This window comes from Perissodus microlepis, chromosome 11 (assembly GCF_051167445.1).
Source record: "Perissodus microlepis isolate ML-2025 ecotype Zambia chromosome 11, ASM5116744v1, whole genome shotgun sequence".
Classification (NCBI taxonomy): domain Eukaryota; kingdom Metazoa; phylum Chordata; class Actinopteri; order Cichliformes; family Cichlidae; genus Perissodus; species Perissodus microlepis.
Genome location: NC_140471.1, coordinates 31,089,609 through 31,115,004, shown reverse-complemented (window position 1 = coordinate 31,115,004; position 25,396 = coordinate 31,089,609). Strand labels below are relative to the sequence as shown.

Sequence of the window (25,396 nt, the reverse complement as noted above, 5' to 3'; positions counted from 1 at the left end):
AGGTGAGAGCGGGTGGATTAAGATACTGAACAAATCCAGCTGCTGTATGTGTGCCAGGAAACCCAGTTAAATATTTTAATAGAGCAGTGTTTACACTGATAGGCAGCTCTGAACGTGCCTACTGAGTAAACATGGAAACGAGAACTGAGATTGGAGGCCAATTTGGTGATTGCGTTTGTTGTTAAGTGAACCACCTTTACGTCAAAGAGATCAGTTTTTCCACCTGAGTTGACATCAGTGTTCAAGCACAGAGTCATGTTAGGGGGGTCAGGCTGGAGAAATCAAATGTTGAATTCAGATAAGTCACATCAAACTCAAGTAGTTAGTTTGGCAGTTTGCTTCATTCCAAGGCGAAGTTTATCATCCTAACATTAACATTTCTTTATTTGAACGATGGTCAATTTCCGGACGTTGTCATGATTGTGATTATTATTGTATAGAATGGAAACCAGAGATTATGATGCCAATCAGAGTTAAGAGTATGTTAACCTGTTGGTTGGTTGATTGACAAATTATCAGTGCATGGTGTCAGTTAGAATTTTTTTTGTGTACTTGTACATATCTCTGTCGATACTCATATAATGTGTATAAAATGTGCACCTATGCCAGAGAACAATTCTTCAGTTCCTATAATATGGATGAAAGAATCTGGTCTACACAACCATCTAACTTTTAAATTTCAATCGATGGAAATAGCTAAACAAGTTTGCTGGTTTCCTTTAGCTGTTTCCTTTATACCATATGGCACATAGTATGTGTGCTGTACCATGGCTGGATAAATTGGGATCATCAAACTTACCTAAAAGTTCAGCTACTAGAATTCATTAGCATCAATAATGAGTATACAGGACTGTTGTATTCAGAGTTTCGGGGCATCCTGTTGTATGAAAAGCATTTTGTTCTGTTTATAGCTATGGAAATATTAGGACTGGCTCAAAGGATGATTCATATTGGAAGACTGCTAAGAAGTTCAGCAGTCAGATATGTGTTTCAATTGCTTTCTCTGTCCAAAGGTCGAAAGATATTTAGGTGGTGACTAATGATTAATGACTTAATGAATTCGTCTTCTACAAATAGCTTTTCAGTACCTGTGTTGTTTTTGTTATTATTATTATTATTTTTTTTTTCTTTAAATAGTTCAACATTACCCTCTTCCATTTTCACCATCATATCCTCCTGTGCATTATTATCTAAATGTAACTTTACAGGAAATTTCTGAGAAACAGTTGTTTCAGGGAACGTGGAGGTTGTAATTTTCCCCAGGTGTGACCAGTAAAGCATGTATGTTTCACTGCTGTACCACAGTTGGATATTTTCCACCGTGGGGAATGTGTCCACACCTTTTGGGCTACTGAATGAGTTGTGTGTTTAAGTGCTATGCAGCATGTGACCACAGTATGAGCTGGTTTGAACGAAAAAAAAAAAACACTGTTCCTTTAGTTAGCAGTAAGAATGGCACCACAAGATGTGTGTAACAAATTAGTTTTCCAGGACAGAGTTTCTCAGTAATAGAGCTGACCTCTGTTTCTGTGTGTTAGTCTGTGGAGATGCACTACACGATTTGGCCTGATAAGATAGGGATGACAATATTTATAAAACTTGCCTCTGTGCTGCTATTTTGTTCCACATGTGCTTACGTCTAAACAGAGATAACTGTGCCAGTTATTTAAAAATATGAAAACTGTTGCTTTTGTAATACATCTTTATAAGATTGCATTATTTAGACTGATTGGATGCAGTGTCAGCAATTTCAGTATTTAAAAAGTACAATCTATTTTCTCTGGAAGGAATTTATGCTTTTCTTAGATTAAAATATTGAAGTAAAAAAAAAAAGTATTGTAATTTGGGATATCACATGTTATATGTCTGAAAGGGAAATATGTCTTATGTATGCAAATAATTATTTATCAGTTATAAAACAGGATTTCACTCAGTTTCACTATGTCTGATGAATCTCCATAACAAGTTTAGTCTTAAATATAAAGTCTTCCCCTCGTCCCTTCCCCTTTCTCTGAACTCTCAGATCTCATAGGAGTATATAAGACATTTTTTCCCCCTAGAAAATCATTAAATGACTTAATTATTATACCAGATTCCCCTCTGGATTAAAAGTTTTAAAATGAATAATTTTATAGTCAAAATTATCCCATGAGTTTTGGCTTTAAAATGTGTGAAATTAAATATTCATTCGGTGAATCTATTGACTCGCTTGCACTCGTAGGTCCCTGGATGCCCCGCGGCGAACTGTCCTCGGCCGCCCAGTTCTTCCCAATGGCCGGGAGTTGACCAAGCCCACCAAGATGACGCTGCGTGAGCAGCTGAGAGAGAAGATTTCAGCGGCCTTCTACCGCCACGGGCTGCTGTGTGCCTCCTATCCAGTACCCATCATCCTCTTCACCTCGGCCAGCATCCTCACCTGCTGGTAGGTATTGAGTGTAATATAAGTAATTTGAGCATACAGGGAACAGTTTCAGTAATATGGATTTCTTTTTAACTTTGAAAAACTGACAAGCTGGCATTTACACCTATGTGTTATACTGATGAGTTCATTGTGGCGCATCTACTCCTGTTCTTGTTCTTGTATACAACCAAGTACGTTAATGGTGAAACTGTCTGATTATGCTCCCTCTTATTCCTTATTAAGATACACCTTCCCCCTCCTCAGATTCACTTTTTACCTTCCCAGAGAGTGTGGTTGTGTTGAACAGTTGTACTGTGACCAGCTAGTTGACCACCTATGCAGGGTTCAGAAAACTGCTTTTGAAACATTGTCCAGGGCTGCCACGATTAGTTGACTAGTCACGATTACGTCGACGACTAATTTAATAGTTGACGCATCGTTTGAAGCTTTGTAAGATCCCGAAAGATGCAGGAATAAGTAGTAGGATTTAAGAGTGTAATAACGGACTGAACGGGGCAAGGCTCACTAGAGCTGGTGAGAACACCGGACTCCCGGCAAATCGTTTTCAAACCCACCGCCGTCTTTCGCTACTCAGGTTAAACATGATATAAAAGTCACTTAGATAACTTAAAATATGATTCTTTGGCTTTTTTTTTGGTATTTTATTTGTTCCTGAGTAAATCAGTTTGGCTGAGATTAAAGTTAGTTTTTACACAGCTGAATAAACATCAAGCAGACAACTGATTATCAGAAGTGTGAGATGCTCGAGAATATACTCCGGTGTCCTGTTATATTTTAGATAGCAAGGAGCAGACGGCTGAGTTTATTAAACTCCACTGAAACAATCTGCAATCTGCATCTTTATTTTTAGTTAGCACATACCTTAAACACTTAAAGCTGTAAGCTAATGATAGTTATATAAGAGCAGATGCATGCTGGTGCAATAAGCTGTACGTTTTACGTCCAATGGATGCGCGATCTGATTAGTTGACTAATCGCAAAAATAATCGGTGACTAGTCGACTATCAAAATAATCGTTTGTGGCAGCCCTAGTCCAGTCAAAATCTACTAAACAGTACAGCAGACTGTTTTGCAAGAACCTGTGGACATGATGACCTCCTTTTAGTACCAATTCTGTTAAAAGATGAGAGGAAATCTTGTCATCCACTTTACAGAAACAGACAGATGGAGAAAGTGACTTCAGAGGGGAAAACTCAGTTGGCCAGTTCAGCTCAGTTTAACTGGCCATCTGTACACACACAACAGCCTCCTGCTGACACGATGACACAAACATTCACTGAACTCACGCACATATCTCCTCTTGCTAAATCACTGGTCAAAAGAGAGGACATGGGTCAGAGTTTGACAGGCTTTGTAAGTAAAGGCATTGTAAAACAATCAGAAACGCACACATGCACCTGCAGCGTGCTGTCCTTGCTGCAACTTACAGCAGGGGTGCTGACCAAATGGGCAACTAACTACCACCCGGGGTAAAATGAAAGAAAAGAGCTGGACGACGGGGATGTTAAGGCAGGGCTAGAGCAGAGGGCTGTGAGAAAGTGGCCCTGTGAGAATGGGATGCCTGTCCCTCCATCTGCTTGTCAGGAGGGGGGCTGGCTCGGCACAAAAGAGGCCTTTGTGGAGGTACAGTGACCTAGGAGAGTGGAGGAGGCATGAGGGAGGTGAGGCACAGCGAAAAGCAGGCAGAGGTTTCCATCGAAAAGACAAGAATTGATATTTGTATTAGAGTACAATATGTTCATATGAGCTGTCTGGATACAAAGGTACCAGTGACCCAATTGATCCTTCACCAGCTGCTGAGATTTCTGAACCTCTGTCAGACCACTTTTCCTTTTCCAGCTAAAGATGTACATCATCAAAAATTAAAACATAACTTTATTTATACTGCCAAACTGGGGTACAGCTCAACTGCTGAAGGCTGTATTGTGTCATTTGTATAGAAAAAAAGAAAAAAAAGTGTGTGATGGTGATGTTTGGGGAGCACTTAATTTTCTCCAGGCTTGACCTCATTAGGAGAGAGCCCATTTTTATTAGATGAATTCTTACTTTGTTTTATCCTCAGCGGCCTTGACAACAGCCATGTGGGCAGCACAGCTACAGCTTAGTTTAATTAAAAGTGAACAATTTGTCAGCAGCTGCTTTTGATAATTAAATCATGATTTATTTTTAATATAAATATTTAATTTCTTTTACATTCTCTCATGTGAGAATATGATGCATTTCTTTGCACTTGACATTAAAACTATTTTGGCTTTTGGACTATTTATCAGCTGCAACATGACCTTAGATTAAGGTTATGCAAACAAATAGAGGTGTATCAGTGTTTTTCTTGTTTTTGACAAAATCAGCGAATTCAGAAAGTCAGCATTGCGTTAATTGAGAATAAAATTAGTTGTTAGTTGTAGCCTGAGTGGGAAGTTTGAGGTGCTGTCTCAGCTAAAATCCCTATTATAAAGCTGATGAAGGCACATTTGATTACTTTTATTAAAAATGTAGTCTGTTTTTTTTTTAGAAGGAATTGACTTCCTTTGATAATTTTGTGATGACTTTTTTCCATTTTAAGTAAGTACCAAGAAAGTGGGCATACATCCAAAACACTTCAGAGAGTCTTTTAAAAGCTTTATTCCATCCACCTCTGTTGTCACCACCAACTCAGTCTTTCAGGTATTTTTCAGGGTTGCTCAACACTATCATTTCAAACTGAACGTACTTCCTCTACATATAGACACATGCAGAGAAGGAAGGAAAGAAGGGAGTGGTTTGGTTCTCAGATGAAGTTTGTTTTCTTGAAGACCTGCCCATTTCCAGGAGAACTAGGGAGCGGGTCTCTCTGGGTTGTGCATGAAACTTAATCTGGCAGGAAAAGCCAGAGGTGCTGGTTTCATCTACTCAGAAGTGTTGCAACATGCATCACAGGGAAGCGCTCACCGTTATCGTGGCGGCTTCATTGGTCCGTAGTGTATAGCTGTCTGCTGATTTCTTTGAAAGCATGCATGTGGGTTTGCGTTACAGTGAGAATGTCTTTTCCATTTATTAATGAATGAACAAAAGGATGTAGATGCATAAATATAAGTTGAACTAAATTCCTTTGCTCCTATTGTTTGTCATGTGAACCCCCCCCCCCCCCCCCCCCCCCCCCCCCCCCATTCTCTTCCTGCTAGCTATCCGTTATTGAGGCTCCCCCTGCCTGGGACGGGTCCTGTGGAGTTCACCACAGGGCTGCGAGACTACAGCGTTCCTTTCCATGAGCCTCAGGGTGACTTTGGAGAGCGCCCTGACTGGGTAGGAGAAAAAACGTGAAATCCATAAGATTCTGTATTTCTGTACTGTTTCTGACTATCGCCTTTGTTATATTTCCTTAGGGTGTGTTTAAGCTATGACATTCAAACCTGAAATACATTTTAATCTTAAGCTTGAATATTCAAAAATGATGGCTAGGCAAAGCTGGAGGCTCATAAATAGTAAAACAGTGGCTCACACGATTTGTCAACACTAGTTTTAATTTGCTGTAACAAGGGGAATAAGAAACAAAGAATACGTTTTTAGTTAATATTAAATACTAATATTAAAATCAGTCAGCAGTAGTAGCTGGTTCATTGTACTTAATCACAATCTGTTTCTTAATAAGTTGCCTACATGTTTGCCCTAGTACCGGGGTCCTCCGGTCGCCTACATCCAGCAGGTGTTGGTGAAGGCAGCAGTGTCTCCATGGGACAACAGCCTGGTGCCGGTGGATGTCTTTCGGTCGCCTCTTGGTCGAGTCTTCAATCTGCTGGAAGAGATCCGCAACCATGTTCACTCCGACAGGTAAGCTTGGGTACACTGATATGTGACGGTGGTAAAAGACATATTTGCAGTAACACAATGAAAAAATACTACATTATGAAGTGTAGTCTAAGTATAAGGAAGGACTAGAGCAGAGGGCTGTGGAAGGAAAGCTGTGAACCAAAAGCTTCTTTGAATTTAGTCCGAGGGGGGGAAGATAAACATCAATGACCTTGAGTTATTGATCTGTTGTAAACTACAAAGTTTATGGTTTGTTCTGTTTGACTAATCTACTGTATCAATGATAGTTCCCAGAACGGTTTGCTTTGCTTTTGTGCTTCTGGTTTCAATTAAATACTTCTTTAACTATTTTTACATTAACGATTTATTGCTATTCAGTAGTTTATTAGTTTATTTAAATCTCATTTATTCCAGGAGCATTCGGTATCCGTGAGCTGTACTGCATTGATTTCCTCGTCTTCTGTCACACCTCCTCTTCTCTTGTCTTTACCGCTGTCTCGTTCTTGTCTTGTCAGCTCCGGCATTCGCAGTCTGGAGTCTTTGTGTCTCCAGGTGACAGACCTGTTTCCAGGGTTACGGCGGATGCAGTCGGTGCTGCCAGAGCATGGCTGCCTTCTTGTTTCTCCTGGCAACTACTGGCAGAACCAACGGGAGCTGTTTGACTCGGACCCCGACCCCCTCAAGACCATCCAGAAACATGAACCGAAAGGCTTGCACACCTCAGCGACATTGCGAGGTAGTAATTGGGAAAGCTCTGATTTAATAGTGGCCTCCCCTCGTGTGTGGGTGTGTGTGCAGTAGTTTCTGTGTACAGTATTGCTAACAAACCATTCCCTTGACAGACCTTTGATCAACAGGCGAGTACATAAATATAACTCAGTTTGGTCTGCTACCATATTCTACTCAGAAAAAGCCCTTGGACATTTCTCTTTTTGAGGTTCTACTCACATTCTAATAATTGTTACTGTAACCAACTGTGTGACTTGTGTGATCACTGCATACCCTGCCAAGGAGTGGTTAAGTGAACAACGTGTTCAGACCAAGTCTCTGTCACCGTCCACAGAGCATGTGGTGTCATCCTGAAGCGTGCCCAAGATTAGAGCTTCAGTGCTTCCTTAACTGGTCCTTGTAAAAATCGATGTATTAAGTAATTAACAAATCGTAATACAATAGGACATTGTGTCATTGCGTCCGAAATGTTCTCACGCCTGTCAGTAGGTGTGGGAGCATTTTTTATTTTGACAAAATCTGAAAGCTCCAGTCCGGCCTGTGTTCTTATTGCTTTTTGCCATGCAATGATCCATGAGATGACTAATTCATTCTGAACTACAGGCATTTTTTTTTAAATCGAGTCTGTCAGAAACTGCCATTGTTGATCACCATATTGAATACCTCGTGTCTATTGTATAGTCAGTTAAAGTGCAGGGGAAAAGAATGTGTTATACTCTGACTGCCTTGTTGAAAGTAGTCTGCCATCATTCAGCATGAGTAATTGTCGGTAGTAGTGAGCAGGGGATTAGTTGTATCAGCCAACTAAGAGGCTTTCGTATTGACAGAGAACAAGCAGTTTCATTCCTTGGGAACTTATTGAATTCTTTTAAAATGCTACCCACTGACATAGTGAACCAAGTTTCCCCTTCAGCATTTTTGCCACATCTGCCAGTTCAAGAGATATTAAAGATATAGTCAGGGACAGCTTGGCTGTCAGATAAAGTTAGACTGATGTGCTTGTTCACACTGAGCTGACTCGAGGCTTGCCAGCCTGGTTACGTTGGGGATTATATTTCAGCTGCTCTTGCAGGGCAGGGGAGCCCCAAACTCCACCAGGTACCCAGTGTAAAATATATAACTATGAGAGATGGCAGTCAGTGAGGATGAATGTATTTTGAGGTCATTTTGTGAACGTATGGATGGATCTGAGTTTAGTGATTGTGATCCAGGCTTGCATTCTAATGGCTTAGTTTTTAGTTTTATAGCAGTTGCCATTTTGGTTCCTGAACTTATTTACTCCTTTATAACTTCACCCTCATGTCTGAGACCAGAGCTGATGGATTGATTTGCTTTTTGAGTGAGCTTCAAGTTGCCATTATTTCAACTTCATTATTCAAACCAGGATGTTGTCACTTAGGATTTTGGGTTTGTTTTTGTTTTTTTTGTTTTGTTTTTTTTAAACAGTGAGGTATTTTTTTTCTGCTTTTACGTGTGCTCCTGATCACTAAGATGTTTCCTTGTGTTGTGACTAAGATCAAAAGAACTTGGTGACAACAGCAGATTCCCACAAAGCTTTCTAAGCCCAAAACTGCTCTAAAACATCTCTTTTCTTTTTATTCTTATAAAGAAGTGGTAACTGTATCAGTTCTGACACAGACCTAAGGGCTTTGAGAATGTTTGGCTGGTGACTAATGAATAACCAGTGGTCAACCTAAAGTGATCTGTAAAAATGTGGTCTGTTACTAGAATATGAAGAGTCTATTTACATGAAGATGTTTACTGTGTGTGTGTTTTAGACTTGCTGTTCGGGGTTCCTGTGAAGTACTCGGGGGTCAGTCACTACAACAGGAAAAGGGTGGTGACCTACACAATCACTGTAGTTCTATCCAGTTATGATGCAAGGTGAGTTACAAAGGCAATAGAACAGAAAACTAAAAGGCAGTCCTATTTAAATTTAGTTTTAAGGGATGTCACTGGAAAATTGAGGGTTTTTTTTTTTTCTCGTTTCATATTTTTGTCAACTCTAACTCGGTGACTCTTGGACAGTAATGCTGCTTTAGAAAAAGCTCAAGACACAAAATACACACTTCCTTCAACTTTAAACTAATAGAGTTAAAATCGGTAAACAGAAATAAAAAAATAATTACAAACTACACTTAAGAAATATATATTTTACTAATGGAACTAAATTGAAAAAAGATTGTCCTTAAAGAAATTTCAATCTTTTGTAGTTTACTAAAATTTTCAGAGAAGAAGCTTGAGGAGGGTGAGACTGGGATGTTTCCATGACTTTGAGTCAAGTGTCTTTTGGAAAGTGTTTTCTGTTGTATTGTCTGTCTGTTCTGGGCTTGCCCACGGTCAAACTATGTTTCTATACATTAAAAACTAAACTAAAAGAACAAACCATCTCTGGAAACTAACTGAAACTGAGATCTACAAACTAACTCTGGAGCCTGAACAGAGTAGGAGTCTGTGACTTAGGTTTTGCATTTTATTGTATTTCACTTTTTCAATAGAACGGCATAAATAGTCAGAACTGTCTTCTCCTTGGATTAATGGCATCTGTCCCTCGAGGCCAAGTGTCTTTTTCTCAAAATTAAAAATGGAGTGCTGAAGTTTGTTACTCCATGTGACGATGATTAATTGTTATTTGTGTGTGTGTGTGTGTGTGTGTCCAGGTTCCTAGGCAGCCTACGGGCCCGCCTGAAGCAGCTTCACCCATCCGCCAACTGCACCCTCAGAGATGACCACATGGTTCACGTCCACTTCAAGGAGGAGATCGGCATTGCTGAACTCATCCCCCTCGTCACCACATACATCATTCTTTTTGCCTACATCTACTTCTCTACACGTTAGTCCAACTCCCTTTAAATCTGCTTTGTACTCGGTGCAGTGTTCAAGCATCTCGACTCCCCCCACCACTACCACTTGTTTGCACACCTCACCACAGTTAAAACAGAAAAGTGCCAGAGAATGAGGGCAAAACGTGCTGTGCCCTTTTGTGCGCACAAGTGTTTGGGTGCCAAGGTTGTCCCTGTCTGCTGCAGGGATAATCCTCACATGGGAACATTGCACACCGCTGTAAGAATGCACCCACCAAACCATCGGCAGCTTGCCAGCACAAACATTAGCTCAGGGAACAAACACACACACACACACACACACACACACACACACACACACACACACACACACACACACACACACACACGCCGTCCAAGTACTCAAATGAATTTTCACCTGCAAGGTGGTTAAATTACTCACAATGGGCTCCTGATATGCACTTGTAATTGCAGTATAATAATTTAGATAATTATTCAATGAGACTAATGTTTCTTAATGAACCCAAAAGAGAGCCATAATATTCTATAATACCGGAACACCTTGTGATCGAAGAAGACATGAGGTAAACACAAGTGTAAGGTTTTATTTTGATGTCAGTATCTCCAAAGCTTCAGAGAAATACCTTGATGTTTGTTGTTAGCACATCTTTCCTGCTCTTTGCACGTTCATGCTGTTTTAAATTCTCAGTAACACAATATTTGTTGTTAAACAGTGAAACAAGCAAGAAATCACACACACACACAACCCATTACAATCAATGCAAACACAATTTTTCTCTTTGCTACTAAAATGCTGATATCCTCTGAAAATGTAACCATTCAGAGATGTTGAAGAAATGGCTGTGCTGTAATTTTGACCACCAGAGAAAAATTTAGCATGTCGCTTTTTTATGATTCAGATTTTTAGCATCAACAGCTCTTTGACTTTCAGTGTTACATGTGTAACCAACATTGCCTGACTTTTATGCCAACTGAAAAGTGAAGAAACTTTGATTACACGTCAGAGCAGACTGGGCTGCTAGTGTCTCAGACAGTGAAAAGTGGTGCTGCGCAAAGTATAGTTTAAGGAAAAATTGTATATCTTTTTAAACATTAAAATATGTAAATAAAGGAAAAAAGCATTCAGCAGAACTTTGCAGCCACTGCAGAGTTCTGCTTTAATTCACATTAAACAGTAAAAAGAAGGGAATTTTTTTTAGGAAGTGTGATCTGAAACAGGGTCTGTGCAGCATTAGACAGTGGAAAGAATGTGTGAGAAAGATGAAGCACACAGTCTTTATTTCTGTTCTCCTGAGGTTCGAGGAAAGCTGAGAGGTCAGAAGGGTCCACGATGTTTCTTTGCTCCAATAATAAAACTGAGCTTTCTTTCTTATGTTGAGTCTGTTTAAGTTTCATTCTTATTTTTGATACATCGGGGTCAGAAAGTTCAGTTATTTGTCTCACCATTGTTTTGCTATCTGTTCCCTTCTGAGAAAGGCCTCTCCTTCCAGTCTGGAAAATCAGAGTGTACACTTGAGGCTGCCTTGGAAAACTGTAATTGAACAAACATCTGTTACAACAATATGCAGCTGCTTATTTTACAGTGTAGTCATTTTCAGAATCGTCATTTCAAAGAAAACCTGCAAGTTTGAGAAATGCCTGTACAGTTTCATTTCATGACTCCTGCATATTTTATCAGCAAGCCTAGTGTTCAGTGTCATCACCTGCCATCTAAAAATGTAATTTTGGAAATGCTTAAACGCCTTCTCCACATGATCACCATCATTTGATTTAAGAAAAGGTCTGGCTGAGGATTTGAATAGTTGTACAGCTGGTTAGTGTGAAGTCCTCAACATATCATCTTTTTCTTCCTTGCAGGTAAGATCGACATGGTGAAATCTAAGTGGGGCCTTGCTCTGGCTGCTGTGGTCACAGTGCTCAGCTCTCTGCTCATGTCTGTGGGTCTGTGTACACTGTTTGGACTGACACCCACACTTAATGGAGGGTAAAAACCTTTTTCTACATACTTGAGTGTCTGAAGATTACTAAAGGGGTCTGGTCTCTGCTCTTGTTCATCTGCCAGGAACAGTAACACACATGCCATTTTGGCAGCAGACGCTTATTAGATTTCAGCCTAAAATTTAAGCCAAGGAATGCAGAGACTGTTTCAAAAATCAGGCAGCCAAGAAAACTGTTTAATCAAGACGCAGCAAAAATGTATTTGTTTGCATCACTGAGAGCAACTTGGTACTTGTACTTTCATGACTTATACTCATTGTTTCCCTTGATTACACCATAAACGTCAAAGCAAGGAATCAGTTTTATTCCAGTCAGTGCCATTTTTTTTAAAAAGTAAAAAATATTTTTTTGTTTTCTTCTCGTATTTGCACGTAGAAACTAATGCATATGGCATCGCTGTATGTTAGTTAACTGAAGTAACTTCCAGTGCTATTGCACTTACCTTCCACAGTAGCTTTAACTTCAGACTGTAGTGATTAGCACTTGAATGCTTCTTACACTTTTAAGTGCATGAACTGTTTTTACAGTGCATTTTCTTTATTATGAATGCTGTTTAAACCAGCCTAAAAGCTGTCTTCATGCATGCTCAATCATCCAGGTAAGGAAGTCCTAAAAAATTCATTCTGTTCGTCTGGATGTAGCGTTTTCAGGAAACTCTCTGAAAACACTATGTCAAAATGAACAGAGTCAACTCTTTGCGGCAGCCTGAAAACACTTACTAGCTAATATTTTTAAGAGGTTGAAGGATGAGTTTAACTTGTGAATCACCACTGAAATTATGTCTGCAGTAATTTCATTGTTCTCCTGCTCTTATTGACATTCAAATATATCCTGTTAATGTTAACACCTCTAGCTGGCTGTCAGTTGTATCCTTATTTTTACCAACTCACGTGCACATACCTGACTTTTGACTTTCCTCTTCTGTATTGATCGTACATGGAGTTCTGTTAATGATCACTTCATGTGGGCAAACAGCGTGTTAGTGTGTATGAAAAAGGAAGAACACTGTGTGGAAGTGGGATGGACTAAAATATGGGGCAGATGTATTCAGATACTGACGTTTAATGGCTGTCCAATCGTGAGCTGTTTATTAGGAAGCAGACCTCATGGCGTGACAGTGGTACTGTTAACCAGCCACTACGATCCATGCAAGTCCTCCATGGGCTGTGCATGCCCAGGCCATGTGCTTGCATAAACACACATCAAGGCCAACGTACCAAAACTATGACTGCAACATGCAAATCTGCAGAGTCATGATCGACTCCACACACAAAGCTGGTGAGATAGTGATACAGATAGTGTTGGGTGTGTGTGTGTGTGTGTGTGTTTTATTATGTACAGTGTTACTGAGTGTGTGTGACCCAGTTATACACTTACCTCATCTAAAGCTTATCTATCCTGTCAAACTAATCTGTCACACATACTAATCTCAGGGAAATTCCCAGCTATGTGGGCCAAGAATTAAAAAAAAAAGAAATTGAACCCTAAATGACTGATTTTTATAACTAAAAAAACAAACAAAACATAGGAGTGAACCACATATATTTTCTCAGTGCCTTGGTTGCTGCATTATTAAAGTCAGTTTAAAGTACTTTTGTGTTTGTAATTTAAACAGAATTCCACACAGTGGTAATGTGGTGAAAGTGTGTATTACCAAAGATAACTGTACTCAAAGTTGAGGGTATTTCATTTTCTTTTCTTTTCTTTTTCTCCCTGCAGTGAGATCTTCCCTTATCTGGTGGTGGTAATCGGGTTGGAGAACGTCTTGGTGCTCACCAAGTCTGTGGTTTCCACCCCTGTCGACCTTGAGGTCAAACTGCGCATAGCTCAAGGTCAGTTTGGAGAATGTAGTTTAGTCACGGCTTATTAAATATTGTGCATTTCTTTATTTTTCCCTGATTGTTGTTCTGTTTTTTTCAGGCCTTAGTAATGAGAGCTGGTCTATCATGAAGAATATGGCCACTGAGCTGTGTATTATCCTCATTGGATATTTCACTCTTGTGCCAGCTATCCAGGTAAGAGGACAAATGCTGGAACTGTTGAAGGAAGTGCACCAGGAGAAAACTGTAGTTAAAGTTATTGTTATTAAATAAGCAAAGCATAATGCTAAATCAAGCCAGGTGGGAAATGCTTCTATGTGGTTAATGTCTCTTCTGGTTTTTGTTTATTTTAGGAATTCTGTTTATTTGCTGTTGTGGGGCTGGTGTCTGACTTCTTCCTGCAGATGTTTTTCTTCACCACTGTACTATCTATAGACATTCGCCGCATGGAGGTGAGAAACGCATATGCATACTTTCAAATCTTTTTTTTTTTTTTTTTTTTTTTTTTTTCCCCCCCCACAGTTAATATGCTGGACTCAACATTAGATTTAAGTAACAAGAGTTTTATGTGATGTAAGCCTTTGTGCACCAAGCAAGAAGTGAATTTAAGAGTAAAAAAAACAAACCCATAACCAGTACTGAGACTAGCACACATAATCACTCTTGATATTTTCAGCATGTATCGTGAAGTTTTGTTTTTTTTTAAATATATTTTTTGGCTTTTTAACTGGCTTTATTGGATAGATACAGTGAAAATCGACAGGAAAGCAGAGGGAAAGAGAGAGGGGAAGACATGCGGCAAAGGGCCACGGGTCGGACTCGAACCTGAGCTGGCCACTTTCAGCCATGCGGCATATGGTTGCCTGCTTATCTGACTGAACTAAACTAGCACCATGTATCGTGAAGTTGACTTAAAATACGAAAACCGATGTCCAAAAAAAATAAAAAAATGTGTGAACCTCATTATTTCCCTTTAGCTGGCTGACCTGAACCGCCGCCTGCCAGCTGAAGCAGGTATGCCTCCACCCAAGCCAGGCCCCCTGCGTACACGTGAGGTACCCCCTCCACCGCGACCCTCTCCGCATACAATCACTCTGCAGACCCCAGCCTTTAGAAACTTGAGGCTCCCCAAGAGGCTGCGTGTGGTGTACTTCCTGGCTCGCACACGCCTGGCTCAGCGCATCATCATGGTGAGAAGACAAATTCAGAACTGACTGTAAATGTTTTTGCGCACTTTGCTGCCATTTGTCTTCAACTGTCAGCTTCTAATTCTTTCATACAATGGCAAAGACTGACAAGATCTTTATTTTTTTTTGGGGGGGGGGTGAATGTCTGTTTCAGCTTTAAAACTAACAGAATAGCTTTTACAGTCTGCAAGCTTATTGCTGTGCCTGCATAAAGCCAACAATTTATGTAAAGATGCCTATACTGTAAGGTGGATTCGTTTAATGCAAGCATATACATGCATTAGGTTAAAGTGGTCTAAATTAAGGAAATATCAGCTCAATGTAAAATGAAGCTGGCCACATATTCCAGCTAACTGATCAACATGACCTTTTTATTTTTTCATTTTTAGGCTGGCACAGTGATCTGGATTGGTATCCTTGTGTATACCGACCCAGCTGGAATCCGCACCTACCTGGCTGCACAGGTGTCTGAACAAAGCCCCTTAGGCGACCCCGGGGGAGGCGGTCTGCCCCCACACCTGGGAGTGGCCCCGGTTTTTCGAGGTGGGGATCCTACCAGCACCTTGAGCATCCATCGTGCACCAGATCCAACTCCTTTACCTGAGAACCAATCGCAGGGACATCATGGCCCTCCAAGAGCAGGGCCCATTCCACAGTCCCCACCCGCTGTACCTCAGATCACCTGGGGGGAGGAGGATGAGGAGGGATGGAGGAGACTGTCCTTCAGGCACTGGCCATCACTCTTCAGTTACTACAACATCACTTTAGCAAAAAGGCGAGTGCTGCTGGAGAGTTTTTTGTTGTTGTTGTTGTTCATCAGTCTGTTATTTTCTTAATTGGAAAACGGTATATTACACTGTAGTGGAGATCCCAAATTTTCCATGAAAGCAAGTGAAGCAGTTTAGATTTTCTTGCCTCGTTATGATACTGGTGCAGCATAGTGTGTTGATTCATTCCTGGCATGTATGTGATGTTTCTGCAAAATGAAATGCTGCATTACGAAGTTTATATCAACTCCAAATAAAAGATGGACAAAAAGAACAACTAATTTCTGTCAGCCATTCTCCACATGGAAAATGCAGCTACAAACAAGTAACCTACTTCAGTTATGTGCTTATGCGTTGTCCAACAAACACTTTCCCACTTTAAAGGTGTAAAAGCCAGGAACAATTCTTTTGTTTCTTTTTTTTCTTAATTCTTTAATTCTGCTTCGATTTTTCTTTCAGCTTCATTATGTCCACTATGTTATTGTCCTTTTACAGGTACATTAGCATCTTACCTGTCATCCCAATCACTGTTCATCTGACACCCCAGGAGGCCATTGACGCACGTCACCCTCAGGACACGAGACACCCTCAACCACCCATTCTCAAGGTTTCTGCTGACTTACAGACAGACCTCACCCTCTACAAGTTAGTACTCAGAAAGACACAGACATCTACCCGCTTTAAGTTTGAAATGCCTCACAAACTCTTTGATAAACCTGCATGCCTTAAGGTGTTAAAAGGGTAACTTTTGATTATTTAAATCCAGCAGATTTTCCATCAGTGTGGCTACTTGAGTTGTTTGCCCCTACTATTCTAGAGACTCGCACTGAAAAGGACGTTTCTCAAAGCAACATAAGCCTCCTACAGCTCTCCAAACAAGAAATGAAAGGATTTCTGTGAAAATGTTGATCTGACCAAATATATATGCATGTAGGATCTACAGGCAGGGCAGCTTACCACCTGTTGAGTCATGTTAATCCCCGCTTGTTTGGGTTCTTGTTGTTTTGGGTACTTTCCTGCTGTTATTATAAGTTCATGAGGAAATTATTTATGTGTAATATGTAGACACATGCTTAACGAAATAAGGGGAAAATGCTGAAATCTCAGAATCCTCTGAACGCTAAATTACCTGCCTTAATTAGTATCTTATGAAAGAAGGTACAGATGACCCAGCTCTGATTGTTTTTATGAGTTCATATAATTTTTGTTTTAGACAAATTACAAAGAAACATAATCTTCTTAGCCTAATTGAATGAGTGATATCTTTTTCAGGCCCCGGCTTTTCTTAGTTTCAGTTCAGTTTAGCAATCACTGTTTTTGCACATGGTTAGAAAAAAACAAAAACCTTGACGTCACACAGCTGAGTGTAAATAGGGGCCACAGCAGATAAAGGACCTTGACCTTCACACTTCGTACCAGTGTGTCATTGAACTGATTGCACCTTGGACACTGAAACCTTTAAGTTCCTTCTGCAGTTTTGCTGAAGTTGGAGCAGTGAAGTACAATAGCATTTAGGGCATTTGAGCCATTCAGGTTTAGTTTTCCAGACATGAAATAACATAATTTTGGACTAAAAGCTTTTTTTTTTTTTTCCATTTTCTTTTCTTTTCAGCTGCAGTCTTAGTCTATGTCTGCGAAACTGCTCTTGGAGGTCTTGCAAAGAGAAATCATGACACTTGGATTTTTCTTTTCTCAAAATCAAAAACATTTTTTTAAGTTACTTTTAAACTGGTCAGTGCTGTAGATGTATTTTCTATTACAGTATTTAAGTTGACATAACACAGAAGGGAGTAAAAGAGCACCTACGTTTCATGTTTGACTTAGTGTTCACTGTGTTGCTGGGCTGATGGTAATCTTCTTTTATGTGAGGTGAAAATGCAGTTTCTTTGTGTGTATTCTAATAATGCCAGGGGTTATCTCTGTCTTTAGCAAGTATTCATATTCTCTAACTGGCCAAGCCTGGCTGACTTGTTTACTTTACAGGCTTTGTCAGTGTTTTTTGTGGGGCTTTTTTTCCTTACCCTAGCAGGTGACGCATTCAGGGACAATGGGCTAATCCCTTGTGGGAAGTATTTACTGTACAAGAATATCTTAGGAATTTCTTCAGTGTTAGCATAGACTTCAGTGATGACTTTGGTCAGAGGTCAAAGTCACAGTGAAAAATACAATTTTAGACATAATTGCAGAAACTCTCACTACAACTAGACTAGCTGTCAGTGGCATGGCACATTAGCGAGCACATTTAAGCTCACCCCCAGTCTACCATAGTACTTAAGGTACAACACCATTAGAAATGTTGTTAGATTGTTATTTTATGGAAATTAAAGTTTAACTTTGGTTAAAATTTGTGAATTCTGTAGTATAGCAAATCACTCTTAAGACTCGAAGTGTTCTTTTACACAACAATGATGAGCGATCGATACATACATACGCGTGTGTGTGTGTGTATACACATACAATATCGGTCCAATAAAGCTGCTAAAATGGGAAGATAATGTTCTTTATCTTAGAGGGAGGTTCAGAGACACCGATTCACTGTCCTTTCCAGCTTTATCAGCTTATAACAGCCTCATCTATCTGCCGCAACAACACTGTACCATGTTGTGTAAACCAGTCTGTCACCTTGACATAAGTGTGATGTTTTTGGTCATCTTTGGATTGCAGATATGAATGCTATCAGCAGTTTGGTCAGGGTCATGACCTTCACAGTTGGGAAGTGGCAACTGACATCAACCCTGGTTTCGATAGATGGAAGGCCAGACTGATAAAGGTGTTACAAGGGAATTATCTGTACTTTTAATCTGGAGCAAAGATCTTTACATGTAACAAACGAGTCAGCGTAGCCTTGTCTTGTTTAAGAGAAGTTTTGAACTGGATAAAGTCTCTCCTACTTTTGTGTGATCATACACGAGCGATTTCACAGACTAACACAAGAAGAGCTATCCAGTGTTCCTCTTAACACAAGTTTTTCTTCTCTTTTTGAAAGACATGGGGAAATTATATTTCCTTTTAAAACCATCTTGATCAAAAGCAACTTTAAACAGGAAAAAAGACAGCTAAAATAAAAAATTGTGCAATCAGTGGTTAAAGTTAATGACACAGTTTGAACCAGTTAATACTGACTCCATCTCATCTGTTTCTGATTTTACCTTCGAAAACCGCTGGATGTTTGTGTGAAGTAACCGTAGTGTGTAATAGGTCTGAACACAGGTTTAGAGTTCATCATCATTTGTGCTGTTTCTTTTTTTTTTTTTTTTTTTTTTTTTTTTGAGTAACATCTAAAATGAGTTTATAAATAAAACTACATGGCAAGGACTGAAATGCAAACTCAGGTTTCCTCCTGTTCATTCTCACTGCTGTTCATCTGTTTGTATTGAACAAGTTCAAAAATCCAACTACATCATCACCAGAAACCAATGAGCTACACATCTCCCTCACAAGTGGCTACAGTCCAAAATGGAGCTAAAAGAAAGTAAATATTTTGCCGTTTATATTGTGAACATGAGTAAAACTGCAAATAAATGGCGACGTTGCCCCAGAGGTGCTGGATGTGTAAATAAGCAACTGTGTGTCAATGTTGGTTCCCCAACTCGTTTCTGCTGCCAGTAATTCTCCTGTTATTGCAGTTAAAGTGTTTTTAAAAGCTAACAGAAGTACACAGACTGCCTTGTTTTTATTTGTTTGTGCATGAGTTTAAATGATGTCAGGGACTTTAGATGGATTTTACTCATTGGAAAACAAATGGCCAAAAAAGTAGCCATTAGCAAAATACAGATAAACACAGAAAGTAGTAGTACACCTTTACCCCTTGAAAGCCTACTAGGAGTAACCCTTAAAGCTCTTTTTCTGAACTGAGGAGTTTGTCCCATATTGGCCTGTTTGTAGAACAAGATTACTGACTGTGCATCAGATGTTTGTGCGATGTTTGTCTCCCTATACAGCTGCATTTCAAAAATCCTGGCCGTCAAAATGTTCCCTTCATGGGGGAAAGGGTTAAAGCTCTACTTTCACATTACAGATGTGAGTTTTTTTTAAGCAGAGAAAGTCAACACTCCTCTGCCAGGTTATCATCACATTAGCTCCACATTCCACAGTAGAGCTGGCACATGCGCTCTTTCATGGTTTTTCTTTCCCAAGCGGTCAGTTCCACATATTGTGAGTTAGATTTGTACAGTTGTACTTGTTCAACACACAAACTATATAAACACGTGAGTGTGCAGCTGCAGAACAATGTTTTAGGTAAACATCGAGATCTGTTATCCTGTTGTCACTTATGAACAGTTTCTCACTTTGCTGCTTGATTTTTGGTCAATCTTTATACACGAGTTGGGCTATTTACTCATCTGACTGTGAAAGTGTCCAGATAATATTTTAGGAAACTCAGCATCTCCACAGTATTTTGTGAGAGATAAAGTCTGTTAGAGATCTAGAGCTTCAATTAAAAGGGTGAATTCATGGAACAGATGACACACGACAAATGTGCAGTACATTGAAAAATTCTGTGAAGGAGTGGACGAGCATATACAGAAGTTCAGCTTCTGTGTGATTGTTTCTGGTAAATGTGTTGTAGTGTGGTGGCACTGCACTCCTGACTCTTTTGTGTTGTCTTTGGATCCAGGGTGGCAGCTCTGGGCCTGGCTGCGGGTGTCCTGCTGGTTCTGCTGCTCTTCTGTCTGTATCGCGTTCTCTGCCCACGAAACTACGGTCAGAATGGTGTCCCTCACGGGCGGCGGCGGCGAGGGGACCTGCCCTGTGACGATTACGGCTATTCACCACCTGTCAGCGAGATCTCACCACTGCTGCTGAGGGGCCACAGTATGGTGAGACTAAGATGGAGACGCCGCAGTCTTTGTTTGTCCACCAAACAAACTCATAAGAAAGGCAACACTGTGTATATATAAAGAAAAAATAGCATGTGTTGTTTATTTAGTCAAATTTATTTGCACACTCCCTCTTTCCCTTGTCTTTTTTTTTTTTTTTTAATTTTTTAACAATGTTAGTTAATTTGTATTCCAGATGTATTTTAAGACCAGATCTCATCTATGTGGTGCGGATAAATCCAGTGTTAATGAGTTCAGTTGCAATGATTCAGATACTGTAATTATATAAAATCTGCTTAGCAAATATAGATTAAATGTCAATTTGAAAAAAGGGTAAAACAAACAGCTGATTCCTATGCTTTTTAGCGATTTTAAAAGATACAGAAATGTGTTTGTGCTGTGTTGAGGTTTAAGCCAAGAGTACACTCACACTTGCTCATAGTACTATACTACAGTACAGGGTGGGCCATTTAAAACAAAAATGCTGAATTTAATAAATGTGTATTTCTTTTTTGGCTGATCGCTTTAGTTTTATTTAAACCGGCTCCCTGCTCCATGTTTCCGTCCTGTAGGATATCGAGTGTTTGGCTAGCGATGGGATGCTGTTAGCTAGCTGCTGCCTGGCTGGACAGATCCGGGTTTGGGACGCACAGACTGGGGACTGCTTGACTGTCATTCCAAATCATGGGTGAGACACTCTTAATATCTTGTTTTAAAAACATTTCAATGCCATATTGATCTCTGAGATGTTTCCAGATTTGCTTTTACATTGTTAGGAATTATTTGTTTTTTTATTTTTCCATTAAGTAAAATTTTGTTTAAAAACAATCTGTCAGTTTAGGAAATTTGAGGCTGAAAATTGATTGTATAAAAGTGAATATGTTGGAGATGTCAGGCAGAAGAGGAAGTCTACAGAGGTTCATGGATGTAGTGAGAAAGGACACTCAGAGGGTTGCTATGACAGAGGATGCTGGGATAGGGTGAAATGGAGGCTGGTGATCATCTGTGCTGACCACTAAAGGAAACAACTGAAAGTAGTAGTCATGATCTGGAATATGCAGTGAGCAGGGACAATCTGGTATTCATGGGTGGTTTTTAGATTATCAATTTATTTTTGCCTATCAGACCTTTTGTGTGTTAATGTTTGCCAGTAAATCTGCAAACATAAAGTCAGTTTATCTCTTCAAGTCATGCTAATGTTTTTTTTTTTTTGTCTCCTTCTCAGGCTGAGGCGGAGCAGCAGCAGTGGCTGCTGGGACCACCGGAATGGCTGGGACAGCATGACCGGGGCTCAAGAATCAGAGTGTTTGAGTCCTGAACGAGACATCTCGTTTAATGGAGACGGGCTGACAGAGGACGAGCTCTACCCAGTAAGACGCCGCACCACGCCCAGTCGTCCCACTCTTTTCATTGACCAGCCCGATCTCACCCCGCTCATTGACACCAACTTCACCTCCCAGCCCCCTTCCCACCTGTCCACCCAGCCACCCAGAGCAGGCTTTGATTTTGGAGGACTGGTGGAGCGTGCCTACATGGAGCACGAGCCCCCATCACCATCTACCTACGCCTCTCCGTCCTCAGCCTCCTCCTCGCCCCCATCATGCGCTCAACTCCAGAGGAGTCCGAGCTTAGGGGAAGCAGCTACACCTTTAATCCAAGAAAGATCCCCAATGGGTGGGGCACAAGCGGCAGGAGACTGGGAAAGCTCTGTGTGGGCCATGGAGCTCAGAGGGAATCTGATAGCTGCCGGGAGGAGCAGCGGCAAACTGGAGGTTTGCAAAAATTTCACACGTCACGGACTCTGAAAAAAGTCATACTCTTGATCCGCTGGTGTTTAGAATCACTGTACAATTGCATCTGGTTACAGCTGTGGGATGCAGTGGAAGGGTGGCTACGCTGCAGCAATGAAGACGGTGTTTCTGGGATCACAGCTCTGGCCTTTCTCAACAACAGGTTAAACACACACATGCTCTAAATCGGCAAAAAATATTTTTCGGTCATTTTAATGGCACACTAATTATTTATTTTATTTTATGTAATTTTCCAACCTCTTAAAAGATGTTACTTGCTTCTATAACATTAGATTGTAACACATCAGATGTATGCTGTAAATTGTAAATGGCCTGTATTTGTATAGCGCTTTACTTAGTCCCTATGGACCCCAAAGCGCTTTACACTACATTCAGTCATCCACCCATTCACACACACATTGACACACTGGTGATGGCAAGCTACATTGTAGCCACAGCTGCCCTTGGGCGCACTGACAGAGATTCAAAAGTGTGTCGTCCTACTTGTGGCTACTATGCGCGGCTGTTCTTTATTCTGAGTGTCTCGTCCTTCCCAGAATTGTGGCAGCTAGGCTGAACGGGTCCTTAGATTTCTTCACTGTTGAGATGAACAAACCTCTGGGTCTGCTGCAGTACAGAGGTGAGGCTTGAAATGTTTCTGCATCAGTGTTGTATGAGTCAGTTCGATTTTTAATTGGGGAAAATGTACAGTATGAGATTTTTTTTTTTTTTTTTTTTTTTTTTTTTTTTTATTTTAAAAAGAAAATGAGATGAGGTAAATCTAAGTGGAGGGTTTTTCTTGGTTTTTTTTTTTTTTTTTTTTTTTTGCCCCTCTCCCTCACGTAAATAATTTTTCCCTCCAGGTCCCCCTGGGCGAAGCAGCATGCCTCAGTCTCCCTGTTACAGCAGTGAGGATGTGATCAGCTGCCAGCTCACACGCTCCGTACAGTGTGCTCACCAAAAGCCGATCACGGTGCTTCGTGCAGCTGCCGGCAGAGTCGTGACTGGCAGCCAAGACCACACAGTCCGGGTAACAGACCTGCACTCTGTCCTTTTTATTTCAAGTACAACAAATATTGTTTTGATTTCTCATTTAAACTCTATAGAATGGATCTTATTGGCAGTAAAAAAAAATAAAATAAAACACATGAGCAAACTCCAAAAGCAGTCTTTGTGATAGTGCTTTTAATAGATCATCCTTATCTGTGTGTGCTGTTTAGGTTTATCGACTGGAGGACTCTTGCTGCCTCTTTACCCTGCAAGGTCACTCTGGAGGGATTACAGCCATCTACATAGACCAGGTCAGCAATATCCCCGTGTCTCGTAACATTTCATATTGTGATAACGGAGGCATTGGTGAATATATTCTCTAAAAACCGTGGGTCAAAATAGAGGAATTACCAAAGTAAAACCACAAAGTTGTTTCATGAAACAGTAAATTAGACTCAATTACAAACTTTTTCCTCTCAGACGATGGTTCTAGCAAGTGGTGGGCAGGACGGCGCCATCTGCTTGTGGGATGTCCTGACAGGGAGCCGAGTCAGCCATGTTTACGGTCACTGTGGTGATGTCACCTCGCTGGTGTGTACAACCTCTTGTGTCATCAGCTCAGGACTGGATGACCTCATCTGTATCTGGGACCGCAGCACTGGAATCAAGCTGTACTCAATACAGCAGGTACTGTGCTTGCATTTTAATCTCAGTCTCCTTCACGTCTTTATTTCTTTAACCCTCTAAAGCCTAACCTGGCGTCAGACAGGTGTTTTGCAATTATTATTTTTTTCAACCGTGTAATTCCCTGATGATACGGTAATCCCAGGTATAGTGTTGCAGCAGCCATGCAAAGATGAAGAGTGTGTGTGATGGAGCGCTACAGAAATTTACAGACTTTTTACTGTGTGTGTATATATGTATATATGTATGTGTGTATATGTATGTATGTATGTATGTATGTATATAGAGATATATATATCACGCTGTAAATATGATGGAAGGGTTTAGCTCCCTTTAAGCCAACTGTCTCCTGTTTGCATACCCAACTGGCCATATTCAGTGTGATAGTACACGGCTGTGTCTCTATATCTGACAGAGACTAAAGAAACTCTCCTTAGTCATCACAAAAAGCTTTCCAAAAATGTCCTGATTTCTAATCCTTTACATTATAAGTTTAATTTCTCAAGAATACAAACAGTAGTTGGATCCCTTAAAATGCATTACACAGCAGTCTGTTATCAGCTTCTCTTTTCTTCCCACCAGGAGGTGGGTTGCGGGGCCAGTCTGGGTGTGATCTCAGAGTCTCTGCTGGTGACGGGGGGGCAGGGCTGCGTCTCCTTCTGGGACCTGAATTTCGGCGACCTGCTGCAGACGGTGTACCTGGGTCAGAGTAGCGACGGTCAGGGTGTCCGGCAGCTGCTGGTGCTGGACAACGCCGCCATCGTTTGCGACTTTGGCAGCGAGCTCAGCTTGGTCTACGTTCCCTCCGTGTTGGAGAAACTGGACTGAGAAGGGCTGGCAGCTATCAGTGGGAACAGTCAAAGCATCCAGTTTTTGCTTTGTTTCGTTGCTTCTGGTGTTTGGATGATGTGCGATCATTAGATACAAGACTATCTGTTTTAACAGGGAGGTGTTTTAAAGTCTGAATATCATGAGGAAAAACTGGCCGTTGAACCTACTGCGTTTTATCAGAGCCATCTTGCTGACGTTACGGAAGGTCACGAGTTTGGTTAAGGTTGGATTTTTCTCACTTGAAGGGAGCCCGCCAGTTCTGAGTTTGTGCTTTTTGTGCACGCACATTTGTTTTTGCAGATCTGCCCTCTATGCTGCTCACACAGGGCGGGGGGAGGCTTGTGACCCCACCCACCCAGAGAGGAGGACCATAGAGCTCCTCTTTTTTGTTTTGTTTTGTTTTCTTTCTTTTTAATATTCCTGCTGTGCCGTGCGCTCAACAGCGAAGTGCAGCCACAGAGAGCTCGACAGGTCCATCGCCTGCGGGGATGAATTGAGCGTGTGTGTGAGAGAGAGATTGATTGAATGAGTTTAGACCCTTTTTATAGTAAAACTGCTGAGAACAAAAGTTGATTGGTTATGTGTGAAGTGTGCGTTTGTGTGAGGGAGAACCAATGATTACTGTATAAAGTAAACCTCCAGAGGGGGCTGTTTTTGTCTACATTTATTATTTATTAGCGATACTTTTTTGAGTAACAGTTTGTATATGAATGACTAATCACAGCTCTTAAATAAGACCATAATAAT

At 40.7% G+C, this 25,396-nt stretch overlaps 1 protein-coding gene across 4 annotated transcripts in view; it reads left to right on the top strand.

The window, feature by feature from the left end:
* The window catches only part of scap (SREBF chaperone), a 29,296-nt gene extending 3,963 nt beyond the window's left edge, over positions 1 to 25,333 (top strand). For 3 of the 4 annotated variants that reach the window (XM_084944086.1, XM_084944087.1, XM_084944084.1), the window contains 22 exons: positions 2,222 to 2,422; positions 5,584 to 5,704; positions 6,072 to 6,229; positions 6,724 to 6,944; positions 8,716 to 8,821; positions 9,598 to 9,770; positions 11,620 to 11,746; positions 13,480 to 13,592; positions 13,681 to 13,775; positions 13,934 to 14,032; positions 14,558 to 14,770; positions 15,157 to 15,542; positions 16,030 to 16,179; positions 20,153 to 20,354; positions 20,927 to 21,042; positions 21,580 to 22,126; positions 22,222 to 22,307; positions 22,702 to 22,784; positions 23,008 to 23,174; positions 23,365 to 23,445; positions 23,615 to 23,821; positions 24,401 to 25,333. In XM_084944086.1, the coding sequence (XP_084800212.1) occupies positions 2,301 to 2,422; positions 5,584 to 5,704; positions 6,072 to 6,229; positions 6,724 to 6,944; positions 8,716 to 8,821; positions 9,598 to 9,770; positions 11,620 to 11,746; positions 13,480 to 13,592; positions 13,681 to 13,775; positions 13,934 to 14,032; positions 14,558 to 14,770; positions 15,157 to 15,542; positions 16,030 to 16,179; positions 20,153 to 20,354; positions 20,927 to 21,042; positions 21,580 to 22,126; positions 22,222 to 22,307; positions 22,702 to 22,784; positions 23,008 to 23,174; positions 23,365 to 23,445; positions 23,615 to 23,821; positions 24,401 to 24,646 (3,819 nt within the window). In that variant the 5' untranslated portion in view covers positions 2,222 to 2,300 and the 3' untranslated portion in view covers positions 24,647 to 25,333. The remainder of the gene's footprint in view (positions 1 to 2,221; positions 2,423 to 5,583; positions 5,705 to 6,071; positions 6,230 to 6,723; positions 6,945 to 8,715; positions 8,822 to 9,597; positions 9,771 to 11,619; positions 11,747 to 13,479; positions 13,593 to 13,680; positions 13,776 to 13,933; positions 14,033 to 14,557; positions 14,771 to 15,156; positions 15,543 to 16,029; positions 16,180 to 20,152; positions 20,355 to 20,926; positions 21,043 to 21,579; positions 22,127 to 22,221; positions 22,308 to 22,701; positions 22,785 to 23,007; positions 23,175 to 23,364; positions 23,446 to 23,614; positions 23,822 to 24,400) is intronic. The other variant, XM_084944085.1, reaches the window with a different exon arrangement.
* The last annotated feature ends 63 nt before the right edge of the window (positions 25,334 to 25,396 follow it).